Raw genomic sequence first — 19,081 nt, forward strand, 5'->3', positions numbered from 1 at the left:
TGTTTCCCTTTTCTTTTGCTGATATTAATATTTAAAATGCAATTATTGCAAATATTTTCATAATTCTTGGGATTTTCCTTAGAATAAATTTCTGAACATGATAGCAGTGTATCAATGGACATTGTGTGAACTTTTGACACATTTTATCTAGGAATGAAGGGAGACTTAGCAGAAAGCATAAGAACATGAGGCTTATACTGCATTTATTGTTCTGTAACCTTATGCTTAAATTTAATATATTAAATAAATATTTTCAGATGTTTAATTTTAAATGTTTAAAATAACATTATTAATGAAATGTACAGTATTCCATGTGGCCCAACAGTTTTACTTCTTGATATATACCCAAGAGAAATAAAAACTATGTCCACACAAAAACTTGTAAATGAGTGTTCATGGAAGCATTGTTCAAAACAGTCAAAAATGGAAAAACTAAAATGTCCATCAACACCTGAATGAATAAATAAAATGTTATATCCATACAATGGAATATTATTCAACTATAGAAAAATTGGAGTATAGATACATCTTTAACAATGATGAATCTTGAAAACATTATGCTAAGTAAAAGAAGCCAGTTATAAAAGACTATATAGTATAAATTTACTTATGTTAAATGATTAGATTAGGAAGATATACAGAGACAAAGTAGATTAGTGGTTGCCTAGGACTGTCTAGTTGGGGGGAAATGAGAGATGACTGCTAAAGGGTATGAGGTTTCTTTTCAGGACAATGAAAATGTTTTAGAATTGATTGTGGTCATGGTTGCACATCTCTGTGAATATACTAAAACTCATTGAATTGTACACTTTAGTGGGTACATTGTAAGGTACATGAATTGTATCTCAATATAAATCTGTAACCAAAAAAAAAAATTTAGGCAGACTAAGTGCAATAGTAAGACACAGAAAACAATGTTATTTTAAAATACTGTATTCAGAAAACGGCTGTTTAAAATTGAAATTCTGGAGATCTTAGATCTCTCTTTGATTAATAAAGAGGCTTCATAGCATTAAGGAAACCCTTCTAAATGTGTGCAAAATATGGAGAGCTCATGTAGGTGCATTCTTCTGGGAAGAATATGGGAAGGAGTTCACACATTTGATCATATTCTCAAATTAAAAACACCCAGAAAAGGATAAGAATCATTGTCCTACCATAAGAGAAGGCAGAGAATGGAAGTAATTTCTTCATTCTTCCAGTTTCTTTAAACCATTCCAGCTTCTTAATGGTATGCCGTCTGCAACACATGAGTCAAAAATATCTAGCTCAAATTCCATAGATAATTCTTTTAAAGTTATCTCCTTCAATATTTTTGGCTCCTTGCCATTTTGGCCTTCTCGATAATTTTTCATTTCTACCTATTCTTACAAAGTGGTTGAATAAAAAATCGTGGCCTCAAAGGAAGGATTTTCTTCTCTGAAACTAGTTCTGAAGTGTGTTCTGGTTTCTGCCTCAGTTCACCTACACTAGTGTCTTTATATAATACCTATATTTCCCCGCTCACACAGGTTTTGAACTCAATCCTACCGCTATTCAAATTCATGATCTAAATCTTTCCTTTCTTGGTTAAACTTTCCAAATAGGGTATCTGGTCTCATGCTGAAATTTCTCACATGAGCTCCTATAACTTGGCTCTCATCGTCCTCTCTCTACTAAAACCTTTCTCTACAGAGCTGCTCTAAAACATTCTTAACCACTTTAAAAGGCCTTCCCAAGTATAGCATCTTTACTTCCAATTTTTATCTAATATCTGATTTTTTTTTTCTAAAAGGCTGCTGATTCTTTGACTTCCATGAGACTGCATACTTGATTCTGTTCCTAGAACTCTGAGACTATGACAAGAGGGATAACTTTGGTTTTGACTCCCCTGCATTTCCATGGTCCATTCTCTCATAAGAACCGAGTTAAAAAAAATGAATATTGCTCAGCCTGTCCTTAGGCTTCATTCTTATTGTATAGATTGTTCTACAGAAAGAGAATAGTTTTCTCTATTATCTATATTCTGTTCTTGTTCTAGTTTATGCATCTACCTGATCAAATCAAAACTTTCCATGCCAGCATTCAACCTCATATTTATCCAAATTTATTTTTGGATGCATTCTTAAGTCTTCTTTCTACCATCCACCTAAAACCTTTTCCATCACACACCTCTGAACCTTTACCTGCATCATTCAGCCCACCTGAAATTCCCCACACTGTCCACCACTGCAAATACTTTAAGATCTACATCAAACATCATGACACGCAGGAAGTCTACCTAAGTTAAGCCATTCCTTTCCATTCTCCCACATACCATATGCATCGATCGTAACCATTTTCATATTATAGTATAATATTTTATATTTTCTAACTTGTTTGTAATTGTTTACATTTCATCTGATATATGCTTTCTGTCTCTCAGGTAGATTATTATTAATATCTAAAGGACAGGGTCTATGTCTTCTAGTTATTTAATACTTCAGTTTTATGTGGTCCATGATGCTTAGTGCAGATTCATGCATACCATAGGTACTTAAAATGCTAGTCAGGCATTTATTGCCTCACTATTTAAACAACCCTAGTTACTACAGAATTAAATAATAAACCACAAAATCACAAGAAATCAAAACGTATCTGTTCCATTTTGATCAGAAAACAATCAATGAAGTATGACGATTTGTCTTGGTGATCTTTCATTTTCGTTCAAACATAACTTTTTTTTAAGTTCACTATAAATTTTAATTCATGATAGAAATGTTACCTAAAGAGACAATTGAACATTTTATATTAGAAAATAAAATATAATGACTAAATTTCATTTTGTGACTTCTTTTATGGCATGAAGATTTTCCTCAGATCCAACTTTATGTTGTGTTGTTTGCTTTCAGAGAAACATACCATAACAGCAAAGTGTTTAAATAATACAAGTAAAGCTATTTAAATGATTGTCCAAACAGAACTTTTTAAATGAACTTATTTAAATTAGTTTCAAGTATACAGTACATTGGTTAGATATCTATCTTGTTCATAAAATGATTCCCCCAATTGCTCCCTCCCTCCCCTGACCCTCCACTTAGCCATCATATTAATGCTAACTGCATTCCCTGGGCCATGCTCCTAATCCTCACACCTAGCTATCAACTACTAATTTGTACTTCTTTAATCCTTCACCACATTCTCCCAGCCTCCAAACCCCCTCCCCTCTGTCTGTCACCAAATTGTCCACTATTTTTGTGAGTCTGTTTTTGATTCGTCTGTTCTTTCTGTTCCTTAGATTCCACATATAAGTGAAATCATATGGTATTTCTCTTTCGCTGTCTGACTTATTTCCCTCAGCATAATAACGTCTAGCTCCATCCATGTTGTTGCAAATGGTAGGATTTCATTTGTTTTAATGCCTGAGTAATATTCCATTCTATATATGAACCATAATTTTTTTAGCCGATCATCTGTTGATGGGCATTTAGGTTGCTTCCATATCTTGGCTATTGTAAATTGTGCTGCCATGAATATTGGAGTGCATAGGTCTTTACGAATTATTGTTTTGGTGTTCTTTCGATAAATACCCAAAAGTGCAATTGCTGAGTCAAAAGGTATATCCATTTTTAACTTTTTGAGAAACCTCCATACTGTTTTCCACAGCAACTGTACCAATCTGCAATGTATAATCCCATCGACAATGCATAAGGGTTCTCTATTCTCCGCATCCTCACCAACACTTGCTGTTTTTTGATTTATCGATGATAGCCATTCTGACAGGTGTGAGGTGATATCTCATTGCGGTTTTAATTTGCATTTCTCTCAAACATAACTTTTAAATAAGCAATTTTTATACAATTTGTTATGAATTCCTGGTGAATAATCAGTGAGAGCAGGGAAATTGTTACAGACCTAAAAGAGAAAAACTATATTTACTAAATAAATATTTCTCGAAGACATATACACCATATGTTAAGCCCTGGTTAGATCCTGAAGCTACAAAGATAGTTACAAAATATTCTCCTTCTTTAGAAGGAACATTTTACTATATATATAAACTAATTCTCTATGATGGTGGAAAGATTTGAGGAAGAAAATTTTGACCAGAGGATGAAAGATGATAATCATTTCAATACTCACACATAATTTTGGAGTATAAAAGCATATTTATACCAATTATCTGGGTTTATTTTCATCATTTCTTCCTTAAAGCCTTGAACAGGATGGCATGAATTACTATGATATACATTTTGTAGATGAAACAGAGATTGAGTTTGGGCAACCTGATAGAGAGCACAAAGATGGTCCCTACTGTTTTGACTTTTATCGAGCAGCCTCAGAAATGAAATCAGTAGTTTAGAATTGCATGAGACTTGAAGACAGCAAGAAATCCAATTGAACGTTTTATGGATAAAGTAATTGTGCACACGGGCAGTTAAGTGATTGCCCTAAGATCACACAATTATCTTTTAGACACAATACAAGGCATGTCAGCTCAGCACAGGGTAAAACTGTGATTTTTGTTAGTGGTTACTATGCCTTAAAACCCATTGATTTATCATCATTAACCCACTTACTTTGTCAGCTAGAATCCTAGCTGAAGAATCAAACACTCTTCTTCTGGTCAGTGTTTGCTGGCAGTACCTGTGGTCCCAAACATTCTCCCTCTTCGATACCCTAAATTAGGATATTGCTGCCAAGTAATGTGAAGAAGAGGTCTCCACGTGTTGTGGGTAATGAAAGCCTTTCAGAAAGGACCTGATGTCCATTTAGTGCCATAGCCATGCTTTTAAACAGTTACTAAAGTACTTCATGGCAACTGGGCTTTGAAAGCTGCACTTTAGTGGAAAAACCACCAGACAGGGAGTCAGTTGGCTTGAATTCCAGCTCTGTGTTTGAACATTCATTTTGTGCGTGTGAGAAGTAAATGGATCGGCCATCTTTCCCATATGTGCGCTCCATAATGCTAAGCTCTGGGTAGGACTGTGGTGTTCAAACATTCCCCTCACGGCTTGGTCCATATAGAATTTTGGACTTGTCAGAGAAAAGAGCATTAATGGTATGTCAGGAAGAAAGGATCTTGGCTTAAACTGGATCTACGAGGAGCTTCATAATATTGAGGTTTTCACTGACTTTTCCCATCAAGATAAGAAAATTGGGATCTGCATAATCAAAATGGTTTTGGAAAATAATGGAGCGGATCACATTGTAGGGAGCACGGGCCAAGATAAAAGTGGGATCACAGGGCGAGGCTAAAGAATTAGAAACATTTTTATTAAATCATTAAATACACAAAGAAAAAGTCTTTGTCTTTGGTATATCAGGTAAAAGGTAACTTTAGAAGCTTCCAATAAATACCTACCTATAAATGCTCTTATCAGAAAAATTTCAGCATGCATAAAATCAGCATATTACTTTTTCCTTAAACTTGAGTTGACCGTACATTCTAGCTAAATAAGTATTTTTTCTAATACATTATTCACATCCAGGGCCTTTATTTATGCTCCCATACCTCGTAGGCCTCTTTTGTAAAGATTAGTAATTCAAGTTGTCAGCACAGAGTCATATCTGTCTGCCAAACTTGTAGGCAATTCAACACTGACAGAGAAAGAAAATGTTTAGTGACCTGGGAACTTTTCAGAGATAATGAATAGTTAAAGAATCCATGTGTAGAATAATCAAAGACAAACCTTAAAGAGCAAGAAATTATGAGTAAATTCAGGTATGTGAAAGAACAAATGTAAAAAATCAGAAGCCACCCATGTTGTTTGAGAAGAAAAACTAACACAAATGAACAAAAAATAAGGACCGAACGGATTGCCTAAAGTAAAAGTATAATGAGAAAATTTTATCTCAAATTCAAGTCATTGGGAGGGCAACCACAAATATTAAATTGAGTAGTGGAATCTTTTGAATTCTTCACTTCGTTATAAGCAAAAAAGGATTTCCCTCTCGAGGAGACGGTGTCCATCACCTCCAACCAGCTTGGAATTTGATTGATTTGCCTTTTTGTGGACTTCTATTATATTGCTCTGTATTGCCATCCACAGAAAACAGGTTAAAAAAACACAGACAAAGAAATTAAATTAGTGGAAAGGCTTTCTTTATTTGCTAGGAGACCTGTAATATAAAATCGTCATATGCAAATGAGCCATGAACTTAATATGTATAAGGCCCCCTGTTTCCTATCAATTGATATAATTAGGAATAACTTGAATTAAAGTCAATGTGCAGAAATGAAAAAGCATTGAGCAATAGGAAACCTGTTGAGTTAGCGCTTCCTATGCCATCGAACTTCCCAGGAGATATTTTTAAAACTTGTTTTCAATTACAGTTGACATACGATATCAAGTTAGGTTCAGGAGTTCAACACAGCAATTTGATGTTCATATACCTTATGCGGTAGTCACCAAAAGAAGTTAGTCCTCTTGCTTGAGAGCTCAGGAGGCTGGAAAAAACCTCACCATCTGCAGAGAGGAGATTGCAGACTTGACATGAAGAAACTACCCAACGCTGATGACCTTGCAGCTTCCAGACATGGAGTCTCAGGTAGTTCATTATCCCATTGGAGCATTTGACAGGAAGCAGCACCCCATGCTCCCTGATCTCTGTGCACAGGGAGCCACTTCTCTAAGACAGGAGGGTTCCATGTCCTTCTCCTGGGACCCTCTCCTTGAGTGCCAGGCTGTCCTCATCCTTTCATTCTCAATCTGAAGTTTCCCCTGCATCCAAAATAACTGGTCCGAAAACTCAAAGAAAGCGGAGCGCTTCCTTTCCGCACCACCACAACCTGTGTCTCCGTTCTTCTTACAACCAATCTCGGGAAGGCCCAGTCCCTGGGGCAGGTCCCGAGAGTGAAAAGTCTTTGTGCAGAACCTCACCTCTTGCTGTACTGCCGCTGGACTCCCTCCCTCCTGACAGTGGGGACATGCGGAAGGCAGGACTGAAAACAGGATAAACCAGCCGCCCATCCCTGTTCCCCGTGGCTCCTTATAGGGCAGGAGCTGTGGTGATAAATGGAAGTAGTTCCCATTCACTTGAGTCCAATGACGAGGTGAACTTAATGCTTCTGGTAATGATGGAGAAGCTTGATAAGTTTCATTTTCCCACGGATAACAATGGGTTAATCTTGAGAAGTTAAACTCAAGAAAACAGTTCATTGAAGTCACGGGACAGTGACCCAACTGTGGCAGACCCCGGAAGAAATAGTTGTGAAAAAAACTGTAAAGGCCAGATTCTCTGAAGGTGAAACTGTTCAGCCAAGAACAGGCTCCTGACTGGTTTCACTTGTGTTCACTTTGTAACTTGACTGTATTACAGTTTTCAGAATAGTTTTATTAAGCAAATGCCTTTTATACTGCTATTATTCTATTATGCTATCTAAATAACGAAGTGCAAATCTTGATCCGACAGGTCACTTACTTTCCCTAAGGAATATATTTCTGTGAGAAGTTCAGCCACCAGAATCCCTTGAAATATCAATGTATTCTGCCCTCTTTAATGTTTTCTGAAACACTGTGCCAAGAGAAAGCAAACGATACTTCTGGGCCTTAATAAATATCTGCTGATTTAAAGAATAGTTTTGAACTGAGTGTTGAGTGGTGGACAATTGCGAAAAGCCCGGGGCTGGTGCCCTGGCTATGCAGGGCCCCTGCAGCACAAGGCCTTGCTCAGCAGTCTGAGCGCTGTGGCGGGTGGGCTTGGAAATGACATTGCTCACATGGACTCCACCTCAGCAGGGGTTTCCCTTCTCCACTCAAAGATGGCTCCATTTCCTGAAGGTTCCAAGGCGAGGCACTCCCAGGAAAGCCCCAGGCTCTCACCGGATTCATGTGTTCCCCTCGAGAACCTGGAGGGATTCAGGAGGCCCTTCAATCAGCCATCAGGGCAGCCCAAACACCCCATCCCTGGGAATCTAGGGTTGACTTCTTCTGCCTCCTGTTCCCTGAGCCCGCTTTGGGAGCTGTCACCTCGAGCTGGGTCATCCCTCCCCTCACACTGGGAGGCCCTGCACAGAGGATGCGTGATTTGATTCTAGATGAAGGACTCCTTGAACTTTCCACCTGCGGGGACCACAGTGCATCGTGAACACCACCAAATTCTTCGTCGTCCCACATCTCCTGTGACCCAGTTGTGTGCTCACTTCTGAGGCAGCCCTCCAGTCACACTTGCCAGATGTCCAACTAAAGCCTGAAGTCCCTAGGGCTCCCTCTGAGGGCTCCGTTCCCAGCCAGGTATAGAAGCCAAAACCTATGGATTATGCTCCAACTGACACAGGGCCATCAACTCCGACCCCGTCCCCTGCTGCCCCTGACTCCACATGGGATGACACCTCTGGTCACACCAGTCACTTGCACAGAACTCTCCGTAACTCCTTGGTACTAACCTTGTCCTATTTTTCTTGTACAATGATCGCTCTGTCACATACACTGAAGAAGTATTTGATAGTAGTAGAAATAGATGTCGAAAGATTCCTTGGACAGGCGGGACATTGCCGGTGAGATTTACTCCTTGGTTGAAAGGACGTGGAACCAAATAAATGAGTCGTGGACAAGAGTAATTCCTTGTCATCTGCACCAATGGTGTTCCTGTAGATAGGATTGCCAGATTTAATAAATTCAAATGCAGGACATTGATTTAAAGGTGAGTTCAGATAAACAATAAGGACCTTTATTTTTTAAGTACGTCCTATAGAGACATACTTATATCACAAAATTGTGATTGCGTGTCCTTGGCTTTCTCATTTGATCCTTTTCTTTATTCGCTTTGTTTATTCCTTTGTTTATTCCATTTAATAGACTTCTCATCTCGGGTCATGTGTTCTTCATTTCAGATTGGTTCCCTTTGCTCTGTTCCATTTCCATTTTTATGTTTTTATCTGTTGATTTTATCTGCACTTCTCAAAAGTTCCTTGAGCATCTTTATAACCAGTGTTTTGAACTCTGCATCTGTTAGATTACTTGACTCCATTATATCTAGATCTCTGTTCTCTTCTCCCATGTGGTTTCTGCTGCTTTGTCTGCCCTCTGTGTCTGTTTTAATGTACTAAGCAAAGCTCCTAAGTTTCGCAGTCTTATTAGTGTGGATTTGTGAAGTAGGTGTCCAGTGGCACAGTCCTGAGAGGGGTTCAGCTGCAGGCCAAGTTTAGCCCAAACCTCTGCCCCTCTGGGGCCACCTGTTAAGATTCAGCAAGCAATCCACAGATGCTGTGCTTATAGTTGCCTCAAAAGGCCACACCAGAAACCGAGGCCAGCTGCCTCCAGTGTGAGTCTAGGCGCTGCTCAACAAGGAGCACCTGACTCGCTGAGGATATACCTGGATGTGGCTTGAGTCGGTCTGTGAGTTGGGGGAGGCGGGGTTTCAGGGAATCCTCTGGGCGGAGGGACGTCTGTTATCCAGTTTGATGACGTCAGGGCTATGGCGGCTCTCTGTCCAGAGCACTGGTGGTGGGGAAGGCTCAACAGGGAGCAACAGATCCTGCCGGCACTTCTGTACATTGTGAGCCTCGCTGAGCCCCCACTCCAGCAATATCTCCCTGTAAGTCCCCGGTCCCCCCTACGTGCAGCCAGATCAGCGCTGGTGTTCAGAGCGAGTAGGCGCGTCACCACGAAAATCTGCTTGCAATGTGGACCGCTTAAGAGGCATCTGCCGCTACAACAGCCTCCATCTCACTCAGCCGTTCGGGATGGACAGCCCAGCGCCCTCGCCGCATCCTACGTTCTGCCATTGCAGGGCGCTTTCTTGGATTTCTCCCTAGTTGTATGGCTTGTTCATCTAGATCCCCCGGCAATGTTTCCTTGCTGATGCTCCTTGTTTCCATCACAACTTTGATTTGGTCGCCAGAGGGATGAACGGAGCCTCTACCATCTGCGCCATTTTTTTTTCCAACCCAAGACTTTTATCTTTTAAGTATGTCCCTATGGGGGACATACATATCACAAAATTTTGGATGTCATGATGTTTACATTTGGACCAATTTATCAGACGTGTACTTAAAAGATTTTTGGCTCTGGTGTGGGCAAAGAGGTCTTTCCATCTCTGGAACATGTAGTATATGAGAATAAATGTGAATGGGGTTTAAATTGTGAAATGTGAAATAAATTGGAGTCACTTATGTTAAGGGACTTTAAAATGGAGAGAGGAGTCCATTAAGGAAGTGGGTCTTCTGCATGTCTTCATCGAACGGAGCATAATCTTTCAAAGTGGGCCAAACAATAAAGATTCTGAGAACACTGCAAGAACAGCTGCAATTTGTCACAGTGATGGACTTTTACTTAGCGATGCCTCATGCTTAACCAATGCAGGCTTTCTGCTGCCAGCACCAATTAAATTTCATTGTGAACGACCTGTGCAAACCTTCCTGGTTGCCTTTTAAAAAGCCCTGACTTTTGTACCCCAGCAGGACACTGTTTTGGTTGCTACCTGAAGCTGCCTTTCTCGAATTGGAATTCTTTGATCCCAAAGAAATGTTTTTCTTTCTTCTCTCTTGATTATTGTCTTCTGACAATTTGGCATAAGCAAAACTGGGTCTCAGGCAGCTGCAGAACATTTCTGGGAATTGGGGATGAGAAGGCTCAGAGTTTGCAACAAATAATCCACTTTGCTCCCCTGCTGCTACCTGAAAACCACCAAGGTTTGAGGTTTCTCCAGGTTTCTCCGGGGAGCTTCCCAGGGCCATTACCACGAATAAGTCATGGGATCTAAACAGCGAGGGCTACAAGGTAACACCCAGAGACAGGAGAGAAGGAAAAGACCACGTGTACCTGGCCTATCACTTAGCAGCCTCCAGGGGTGCAAGTGTCTGTCAAACCAGGAAGGTTGATTGTGGGCAGCGGAGGTTCTTGTGCGATCCAACTGTTCTCGCTGAGCACTGGACTATGGGACCTTTGGATTCACACATGCAGCAGAGTTTATGGTCTAATCATTTATAGAACTAGACCATATATAACGATGGGAGAAGATGGGGAAGTAAAGTCCAGACTGAGCATGGTAAGGATCATAGAAAAGCCAGTGACCAGCCAGGGTTCGACCCTCCCAAAACAGTCACGTGAGGGCAACTCAGAGCTTGCAGGACAGTCAGGGGAACTGCACATCCAGCAGTAAAAACAGGACACAGAGAGGAAGGCTGGTGCCTCTGCATCTGATGGTGGACTGGGGGTTGCTCTCGGTGAGTAGGATAGACCAGGAGGAAAAAAGAGCTGGTGGCAAAACAGAGGAGAGCAAGGACAAGCTAGAACCCACTGGCACATCTGCATCTTCCTCTCACTGCATCTAGGCACTACCTACAGGGATGATGGCAGCTGCTTCACCTCGACCTTATAGGTCTTGCACGGGTACCTCTTGGCCAACTCCAACATGGAACCATGAAAGAAATGTACTTCCAGCTTCGGCCAGCTGACATCATAGAAAAGCAGCACTGTCCACCCTTGTCAAGTTCACATCCGACTCATCTCTTCAGCCAATTTAACTTCAATAGCTAAATCTTGCTTCCACACAACATGACTCGACTATTCCTGGGACAACTGAGAAAACCCTAACCCTCTCCCTAAAAGAGAATAATGATGTCCCATAAATCCCTTTATCTACCTGGGAGAATGTTTAGCCCTTTCCTAGCTGAGTCACACTCACCTTTTAACATCCTGACATACGAGCTTAACCACTATGAACACATTTCATACTTGCTCGTGGGAACATGGGAATGGGACGAATACGGAAAAAGAGTTCACATCATAAAACGTATGCAAATAAATTCATATACAATTAAAGAAAAAATAGGTAAAACCACTACAGTTATCCCGTCTGTGACTGGTCACATGGTTTTAGCTCAACTGTATAACTTCCTTCTTCTACTATCCATTCCAATTTGGACATCGTGATGCCTCGTAATCATTTACATGGTGGACGAGGTGACCCAGGTCTTCATTCCTGAAGGGTCAATGCCATTAACAGTCTTGCTAATGCTGTTTTTGTTCAAGCACCCTCAAAATGTCTATGGTATGCCGACTCCTATCAGTGCTCCATACGAGTAAGACAGAATTCTGTTCCTCATGCAACTCTCTGCAAATGGTATGAAAGTTTGAGATGACAGATGTGTAGTCTCACTCCTCTGCTCCTCAGGGAGAAGCTGGGGGCTTTGGGGTTCCTGCCCAACAATATGGCACTTTGCTAGTGTTGGTAGTATGGCCAGAATGTATCTCCTCTTTTCTTTCTAGCTTTCAGGTGGCTAGATTTACATTGGCTCAGGGTACAGGAGTCTTCCAACTACTTTCTGGATTTTTACAAAGGGAATCGATTCACGTCTTGTCATCAGTCAGTGTGTCCACTGGGGGAACAAGAGTTCAGGGCTTCCTATTATGACATATTGCTGATGGTGCTCCCTCCTGTGTCATGATAACAGATTGTGTACCTAAGGAAATCGCCGATTTCATCTAAGTTATCAAAGCTATAGGCATAGAGATGTTCACAATATCCCTTTATTATCATTTCAATGTTTATAGCATCAAAGCAATAGGACCTTATTTACCTTGGTTTTTAGTCTTTTGTGATCTCTCTTTTTTCGGGGCGGACTGGCCGTGAATTTATTAATTTTATGGAACTTTTCAAGAACACCAGCTTCTTTTCCCATTGATTTTTTCTATTGACCTCCTGTTTAACATTTTTAAATTTCAGTTCTGATTTTCATTTTTATCTTCTGTGGCTTATTTTGCATCTAATTCCTCACTATCACTGTTCTTAATGTTTCTCTATGTGATGAAGCTGCTCCTGAACACAGTTTTTCTCCCTTTACATCCAAACCTCGAGTAACTCTAAGTGACACAGAGCCAAGAGGGCTTTCCTGCCTCATCTCCTTTGTCTTTCTCTGTGAGTATCCTTATGAGGATGAGCACGGCCCCTTTGGACTATTTTCTTTAATTTCTTACCTGCCCTCTGCACAAAGGAAGGAAAGTCTGAGATCCCATTCAGCAAATCATGCTTTTTTAGCACATACGGGAGAGAAATGGCTCTGCATTGGCATACACAAAACATCTTGCTCTATTTCATGTTGGCTTCGTAGTACCACTCAAGAATCTATAAGTTTAGCATATGTGATGGCCCATACAATTGTTTCAGAGTATAGGGAATAACAGATACATTCTGCAGTGAAACTCGGCAAATTCTCCCTTCATGGAGAATGAATGTTTCTGGATCTGGAGAGAATGGGTGATGAGGAAAGAAGAGGTCAGAGAAGAAACTCCACAGAGAGGATGAAGAGGGAAGCAGGTAAACGATGCCCAGATGAGAGGGAGTTGCAGACAACATCTCAAGAGAAGACCCATGGTTTCTCCTTTCTCACACAGGAATGAAACAGAGCTGGTAAGGAGGTGGCACAGAAATAAGCCCATTGACAATTGCCGTGGTGTCAATGTCTTTTGGGTCGACCACAGATTTCAGGGTGAATTTCTGCAAAATGGCGGTCAGGAATAAAAAGAGCTCCATGCGGGCCAGGGCCTCTCCTACACACATCCGTTTCCCTGCAAGTAGCAAACACAGAGACACTGAGTTTCTGGATGCCGGAAAGAGAATATGCAGTAAATATTTGATTAATGGTTGAATAATGGACAGAAGGTAGAACGGCTCATACACAGATGGACAAAGGTTGGATGCACATGCTAGCCACCTAACATCTTATCCTAATGAGTATTCTCCTTTAACAACTACTATTGAGTATCAGCACTATGCCAAGCACTCTATTAAGTATTGTCACATTATAACTGCTCTTTCAAGTTTCCAGCAAGCTTTTTGTAGAATCGTACAGACATTAGTTGTACGTTCTGTCCCTGGTCTGATGTTTCATGAATTTCTTCACATCCTTCATTGCCTTTGTTCTCGCTCTCAGTATACCTACTCTTTATCAATTTCCAATACACCGCGAACTTTCAACTTTTCTATAACACTGTTCCTTTTTGGCTAGGATGCCCTTCTCTTATTTGTTGAGGACCCAGCGCAAATTTCAGTTCTTAGTTTGGAAGACCCGAGTCAACTCTCCAAAGCTCCAATGATCTGGCCTCATAATGAGGATGTATCACGAGGCGGGAATGTGCACGGGCATTGGTATCGGGTATCGTGGCCCCGATCATGGACAACGAGTGATTCTACTAGTCCCCGAGTGAGGATTACGAAAGATCCAGCTGATCCCCAAAAGGTATTCTGTCTTCTGAAGTGCTGAAGGGAATAAAATTCTATTACCTGCTGAGAAAACCATGAAGTAGTCACTCTTCTTAAAATTGCCACACTCGTCCAGAAAGTGCCCGGGGTCAAACACCTCCGGGTTGGGAAATTCTTTGTCATCATGCAGCACAGATGTCAGAGATGTTAATATAGTTGTGCCCTGGACAGAACAGATGAAGATAAAGTGAGCGATGAAAAAGTCATGGGGCTGGAAGCAATGTTGGAAGTCACTTAGTCCGATCTTATGATCTGTTCATGTGAGACCCAGGTCCAAAGAAGGGAACTGGCACTTTGAGCAAGAGGTAACAATAAACAAGGACAGGTTTAAGACTAGTGGCAAAGAGGTTGTTAAAGTGGATGCCAATAGGGTTTGAAGTTCCGAGTCCACAGGTCCCTGGGTGCCCGACCTTCTCAATCCATCTTGCTTAGCACCACGTTTGGACAGAAAGTAAAGGAAGCATGACCATTACTCTACACCACATGTAAAAATTTACCTGAATGGATCCCTGTTTTAACACAAACGCTAAAACTGTAATTTGTTCTGGCAAATACTATTTACACAGGATTCACCCTGCCTCTTCCACCCTCACCCCCAAAAGCACTGATCAATCTTGCATCATTGCAAAGCGTTCCGTTAGACAAATAATCACCTATGTGTAAATATAGCATACCACCTGTTTTTGTACAGCCCATGAACTAAGCATTTCAACCTGACACAATGAAGGAAGAATAAAATTTGGGAAATACAAAAACAGTTTCAAAGCAAGTGGGATGTAGCCATTCCCATTCGTTTACATATGCTCTACGACTACTTCCATGCTACGATAGCAGTTTTGAATACTGCATCAGACATTGCAAGGCCCACAAAGTCTAAAACAGCTACACATTTGCACTTTGCAACAAAGTTACCAACTCCTGTCTTAGGACATGATGTCCACCTAGCTCAGTGGCTCCAGCCTTTGGTAGGAGAAGTCACTTATTTCATTGGAGAGAAGGTAGAATCCGCCATCCACTATGGCATATTTCTACACTGGGGAGTCCCATGCAGAAGGAAATGATCATTCCCACGTCCGATGGAGTGGTTAAATGAGCAATTCCGTTCTGATTCCCAGTCCCTCATTTCCCATTTATTTGGAAATAGGAGAAACGAGTTTTAAAAATCATTACTCGGACACCAAAATATTCAAATAGAAAAGTTTTCTCCTCATTGTAATCTTTGTTGAAAATACAGTGGACTTGAAGTCCTAGGCCCTGTACCCAATTTGTGATCGTCGAGGCAGTCCCCATCCCTCTTAGTAAAGTCATCAATTCTATCTTCTCCAAAGACTGGCGTTTGTACTTAAAGCCTTACTAATCTCATTACTTTCTTTCCTCAAAAAACTACAAACTTTGTTACGTTATTTTTTAAAATGAGATAGTTATATGTTGCGTCTTCGAGAGGAATACAGGAGCTTGCGCTATACCAGATACAAAATCTAACTATAATCAGAAATTTTGTGTTCAAAAGCATTGGAAATCTGCTGAGACAAAAACTGGTCTCAAGGTTCCATAGTTGGAGAACTTCAGAAAAGGAAGCTGACACCTAAAGTTAATTTCAGTCTGTGTCTATGTCCAAATTATAATCAAAGAAAACGTTGCACCATTCCTACTGCCTCATAGGAGACCGATGAACCCTTTCTGGGAAAAGATAAACACCATCTAAAAATAATATAACCCAAAGTTATTTAACAAAAAAATATTTAACAAAGAGTTATCAGGCGTTTTGAAGGCACAGCTACGGGGCCACAGGTAGAAGAGGGGAAGATAACAGTAATAAACCCACACTATGGAACATTGCTCACCATGCTGTTTCATGAGAACAGCATGACTTTGATATCAGAAATTTGACAAGAAAATTTAGAGCCAGAAAAATTGTAGACCAAAAATCTCTTACGAAGATAAATACAGAACTAAATGTGGGAAATCAAATCCAGCTGTGTATGTACACTCATAATATGTACCTTTAGAGAGAAAAGTGGGGCCTAGCTATACAACCATACCAATAGATGCAGAAAATCGGTATGAAAATATGACATACACATTCGTGAGAAACTCATGAAAAATAAGAGAAGAGAGTAAATTTCTTAATCCGATCAAATTTAACAAATGTACATAAAACATCATTCTCAGTAGGCGGATGTTAACGCTCCGCTCTCCCGCAAATCAGAAATCAAACAAGGATGAAAAAAAGAGATTGACCCAGGTAGCAGGATGCTGTATGTAGGAATTGAAGATGAAAGAGACAAATTATTAGCATAATTTTATATTTTTATTATTCTTTGAATTAAGTTGATTGGGGTAACGATGGTTAATACAATTATATAATTTTCAGGTGTACGTTATCATTTGACATCTGTATATTCTATTGTGTGTTTACCACCCAAAGTCCAGTTTCTTTCGGCTACCATATATTTAATCCCCTTTATCCACTCCGCCCTCCCTCTAAATGCTATATTTAACCCCCTTTACCGCGTCTTCTTTCCCCCTCCTCCCCCATCCCACTAGTAACCACTAGTCTATAGTCCTCTGGTAACCAGTAGGCTATAGTCCATGTCCATGAGTCTCTGTTTGTTTGTCCTGCCGTTTCCTTGCTTTTAGGTTTATATCCCACATATAAGTTATATGTGATTTTCAACTTTTTCTGTCTGTCTTATTTCACTTGGCATGATTGTCTCGAGGTCCATCCATGTTGTCGCAAATGGCAGTATTTCATCTCTTCTTATGACGTAGTAATATTCCATTGTATGTATGTACCATGGCTTCTTTAGCCAATCGTCTATCATAGAACACATCGGTTGCTTCCATGTCCTGGCCGCTGTGAATAATGCTGCTATGAACATCGGTGTGCAAATATATTTTTGGATGTGGCTTTCAAGACTTTGGGGTAAATACCCAGTAGAGAAATCATACGGTAGATCAATTCTTAGTGTTTTGACGAACCTCCATACTGTTTTCCACAGTGGCCATGCGAATTTGCAGTCCCGCCAGCAGTGTAGGAGGGTTCCTTTTTCTCCGCATCCTCTCCAACAGTTGTTATTACTGGTCCTGTTGATTATAGCTATTCTAACAGGTGGGAGATGGTATTTCATTGTGGTTTTGATGTGCATTTCCCTAATAGCTAGCAATGTTGAGCTCTTTTCATATATTTCTTGGCCATTTGTATGTCCTCTAGGGAGAAATGTCTGTTCATGTCCTCTGCGAAGTTGTGATTGGATTATTTGTTTTTTGGTTGTTGTCCAGTCGTATGAGTTCTTTGTATTTTTGGATACTAGGCCTTTATCGGAGGTGTTGCTTGCACATATATTCCCATTTGGATGGTCGTCCCTTTACCTTGTTGACGATTTCTTTTGCAGAGCAGAAGCTTTTTAGTTTGATGTTGTCCTATTCATTTATTCCCTTGCTTTTGAGGTCAATTTCACAAAAATCCTCTTTAAGTCCAAGGTGCTTGAGTTTAGTTCCTATGTTTTCTTCTATGCATTTTATTGTTTCAGGTCTTATATTTAGGTCCTTACTCCATTTTGAGTTAATTTTGGTGTGTGGTGATAGACAACAGTCTAGTTTCATTCTTTTGCTGTTCGCTTTCCAGTTTTCCCAGCACCATTTATTGAAGAGGCTTTCCTTTCTCCACTGTATGTTTTGGCTTTTTGTTTAAAATTATTTGCTCATATAAATATGGGTTTACTTCTGGACTCCCAATTTTGTTCCACTGGTTCGTGTCTCTGTTTTGCTGCCAATACCATGCCGTTTTGATTACTGTCACTTTGCGGTACAATTTGAAGTCGGGCAGGGTGACGTCACCAGCCTTGTTCTTTTATTCTCAGGATGGCTTTGGCATCAGGGTCTTTTGTGCTTCCATATAAATCTGATGATTTTTTCTTCTATTTCTTTAGAAAATGTCGATGGGATTTTGATGGGGATTGCATTAAATCTGTATAACGCTTTAGGTAATATGGTCATTTTAACTATATTGATTCTTCCCATCCAAGAATATGGAATATCTTTTCATTTCTTTGTATCTTCTTGCATTTCTTTTAATAGCGTCTTATAGTTTTCATTATATAGGTCCTTCACTTGTTTCATTAGATTTATTCCTAGGTATTTTATTCTTTTCGTTGCAAATACAAAATAAATGGTTTTTTCCTCTTCTTTTTCTGACCCTTCATTATTATAGAAAAGCTATGGATTTTTGAACGTTGATTTTGTATCCAGATACTTTACTGTATTTCCTTTTGTCTCTAGTAGTGTTCTTGTGGAGTCTTTAGGGTTTTCTATAACGAGAATCATGTCATCCGAAAATAGTGACAATTTGACTTCTTTGTTTCCCATTTGACTGCCTTTTGTCTTTCTTTTGTCTGACTACACTCACTAGGTTTTCCAATGTTATATTGAATAACAGTGGTGATAGTGAACAGCCTTGCCTTATTCCTGATCTTAGAGGGAAGGTTTTTAGATTTTCACCATTAAGTAAAAGGTTGGCTAAGGGTTGTCATAGATGGCCTTTATTATGTTAAGGTACTTTTTTTCTATACTGATTTTGTTGAGTGTTTTGATCATAAATGGGTGCTGTATCTTATTGAAGGCTTTTTCTGGGTCTATTGATATGATCATTTGATTCTTATTCTTTAATTTGTTAATGTGGTGTATCACATTAATCAATTTGTGTATGTCGAACCATCCCGGTGCCCCTGGGATGAAGCCCACTTGATCGTGGTGTATAATCTTTTTAATATGTTGCTGTATTCAGTTTGCTAGTATCTTATTTAGGATTTTTATGTTTCTGTAATTTTCTTTTTTGGTATTATCTTTACCAGGTTTCGATATCAGAATAATATTGGCCTCATAAAATTAGTCGATAAGTATTGCCTCCGCTGTG

General features: G+C 40.0%; 1 protein-coding gene across 1 annotated transcript in view; it reads right to left on the minus strand.

Moving 5' to 3' along the window:
* Window positions 1-12,416: 12,416 nt before the first annotated feature.
* Window positions 12,417-19,081, minus strand: part of LOC102891905 (cytochrome P450 2C19) — a 30,530-nt gene continuing 23,865 nt past the window's right edge. Inside the window, exons 9-10 of the mRNA XM_006925935.3 lie at window positions 14,188-14,329; window positions 12,417-13,472 (exon numbers count right to left, since the gene is read on the minus strand). Coding sequence (XP_006925997.1) covers window positions 13,291-13,472; window positions 14,188-14,329 — 324 coding nt within the window. The 3' untranslated portion in view covers window positions 12,417-13,290. The remainder of the gene's footprint in view (window positions 13,473-14,187; window positions 14,330-19,081) is intronic.

This window comes from Pteropus alecto, unplaced genomic scaffold (genome assembly GCF_000325575.1).
Source record: "Pteropus alecto unplaced genomic scaffold, ASM32557v1 scaffold88, whole genome shotgun sequence".
Classification (NCBI taxonomy): Eukaryota; Metazoa; Chordata; class Mammalia; order Chiroptera; family Pteropodidae; genus Pteropus; species Pteropus alecto.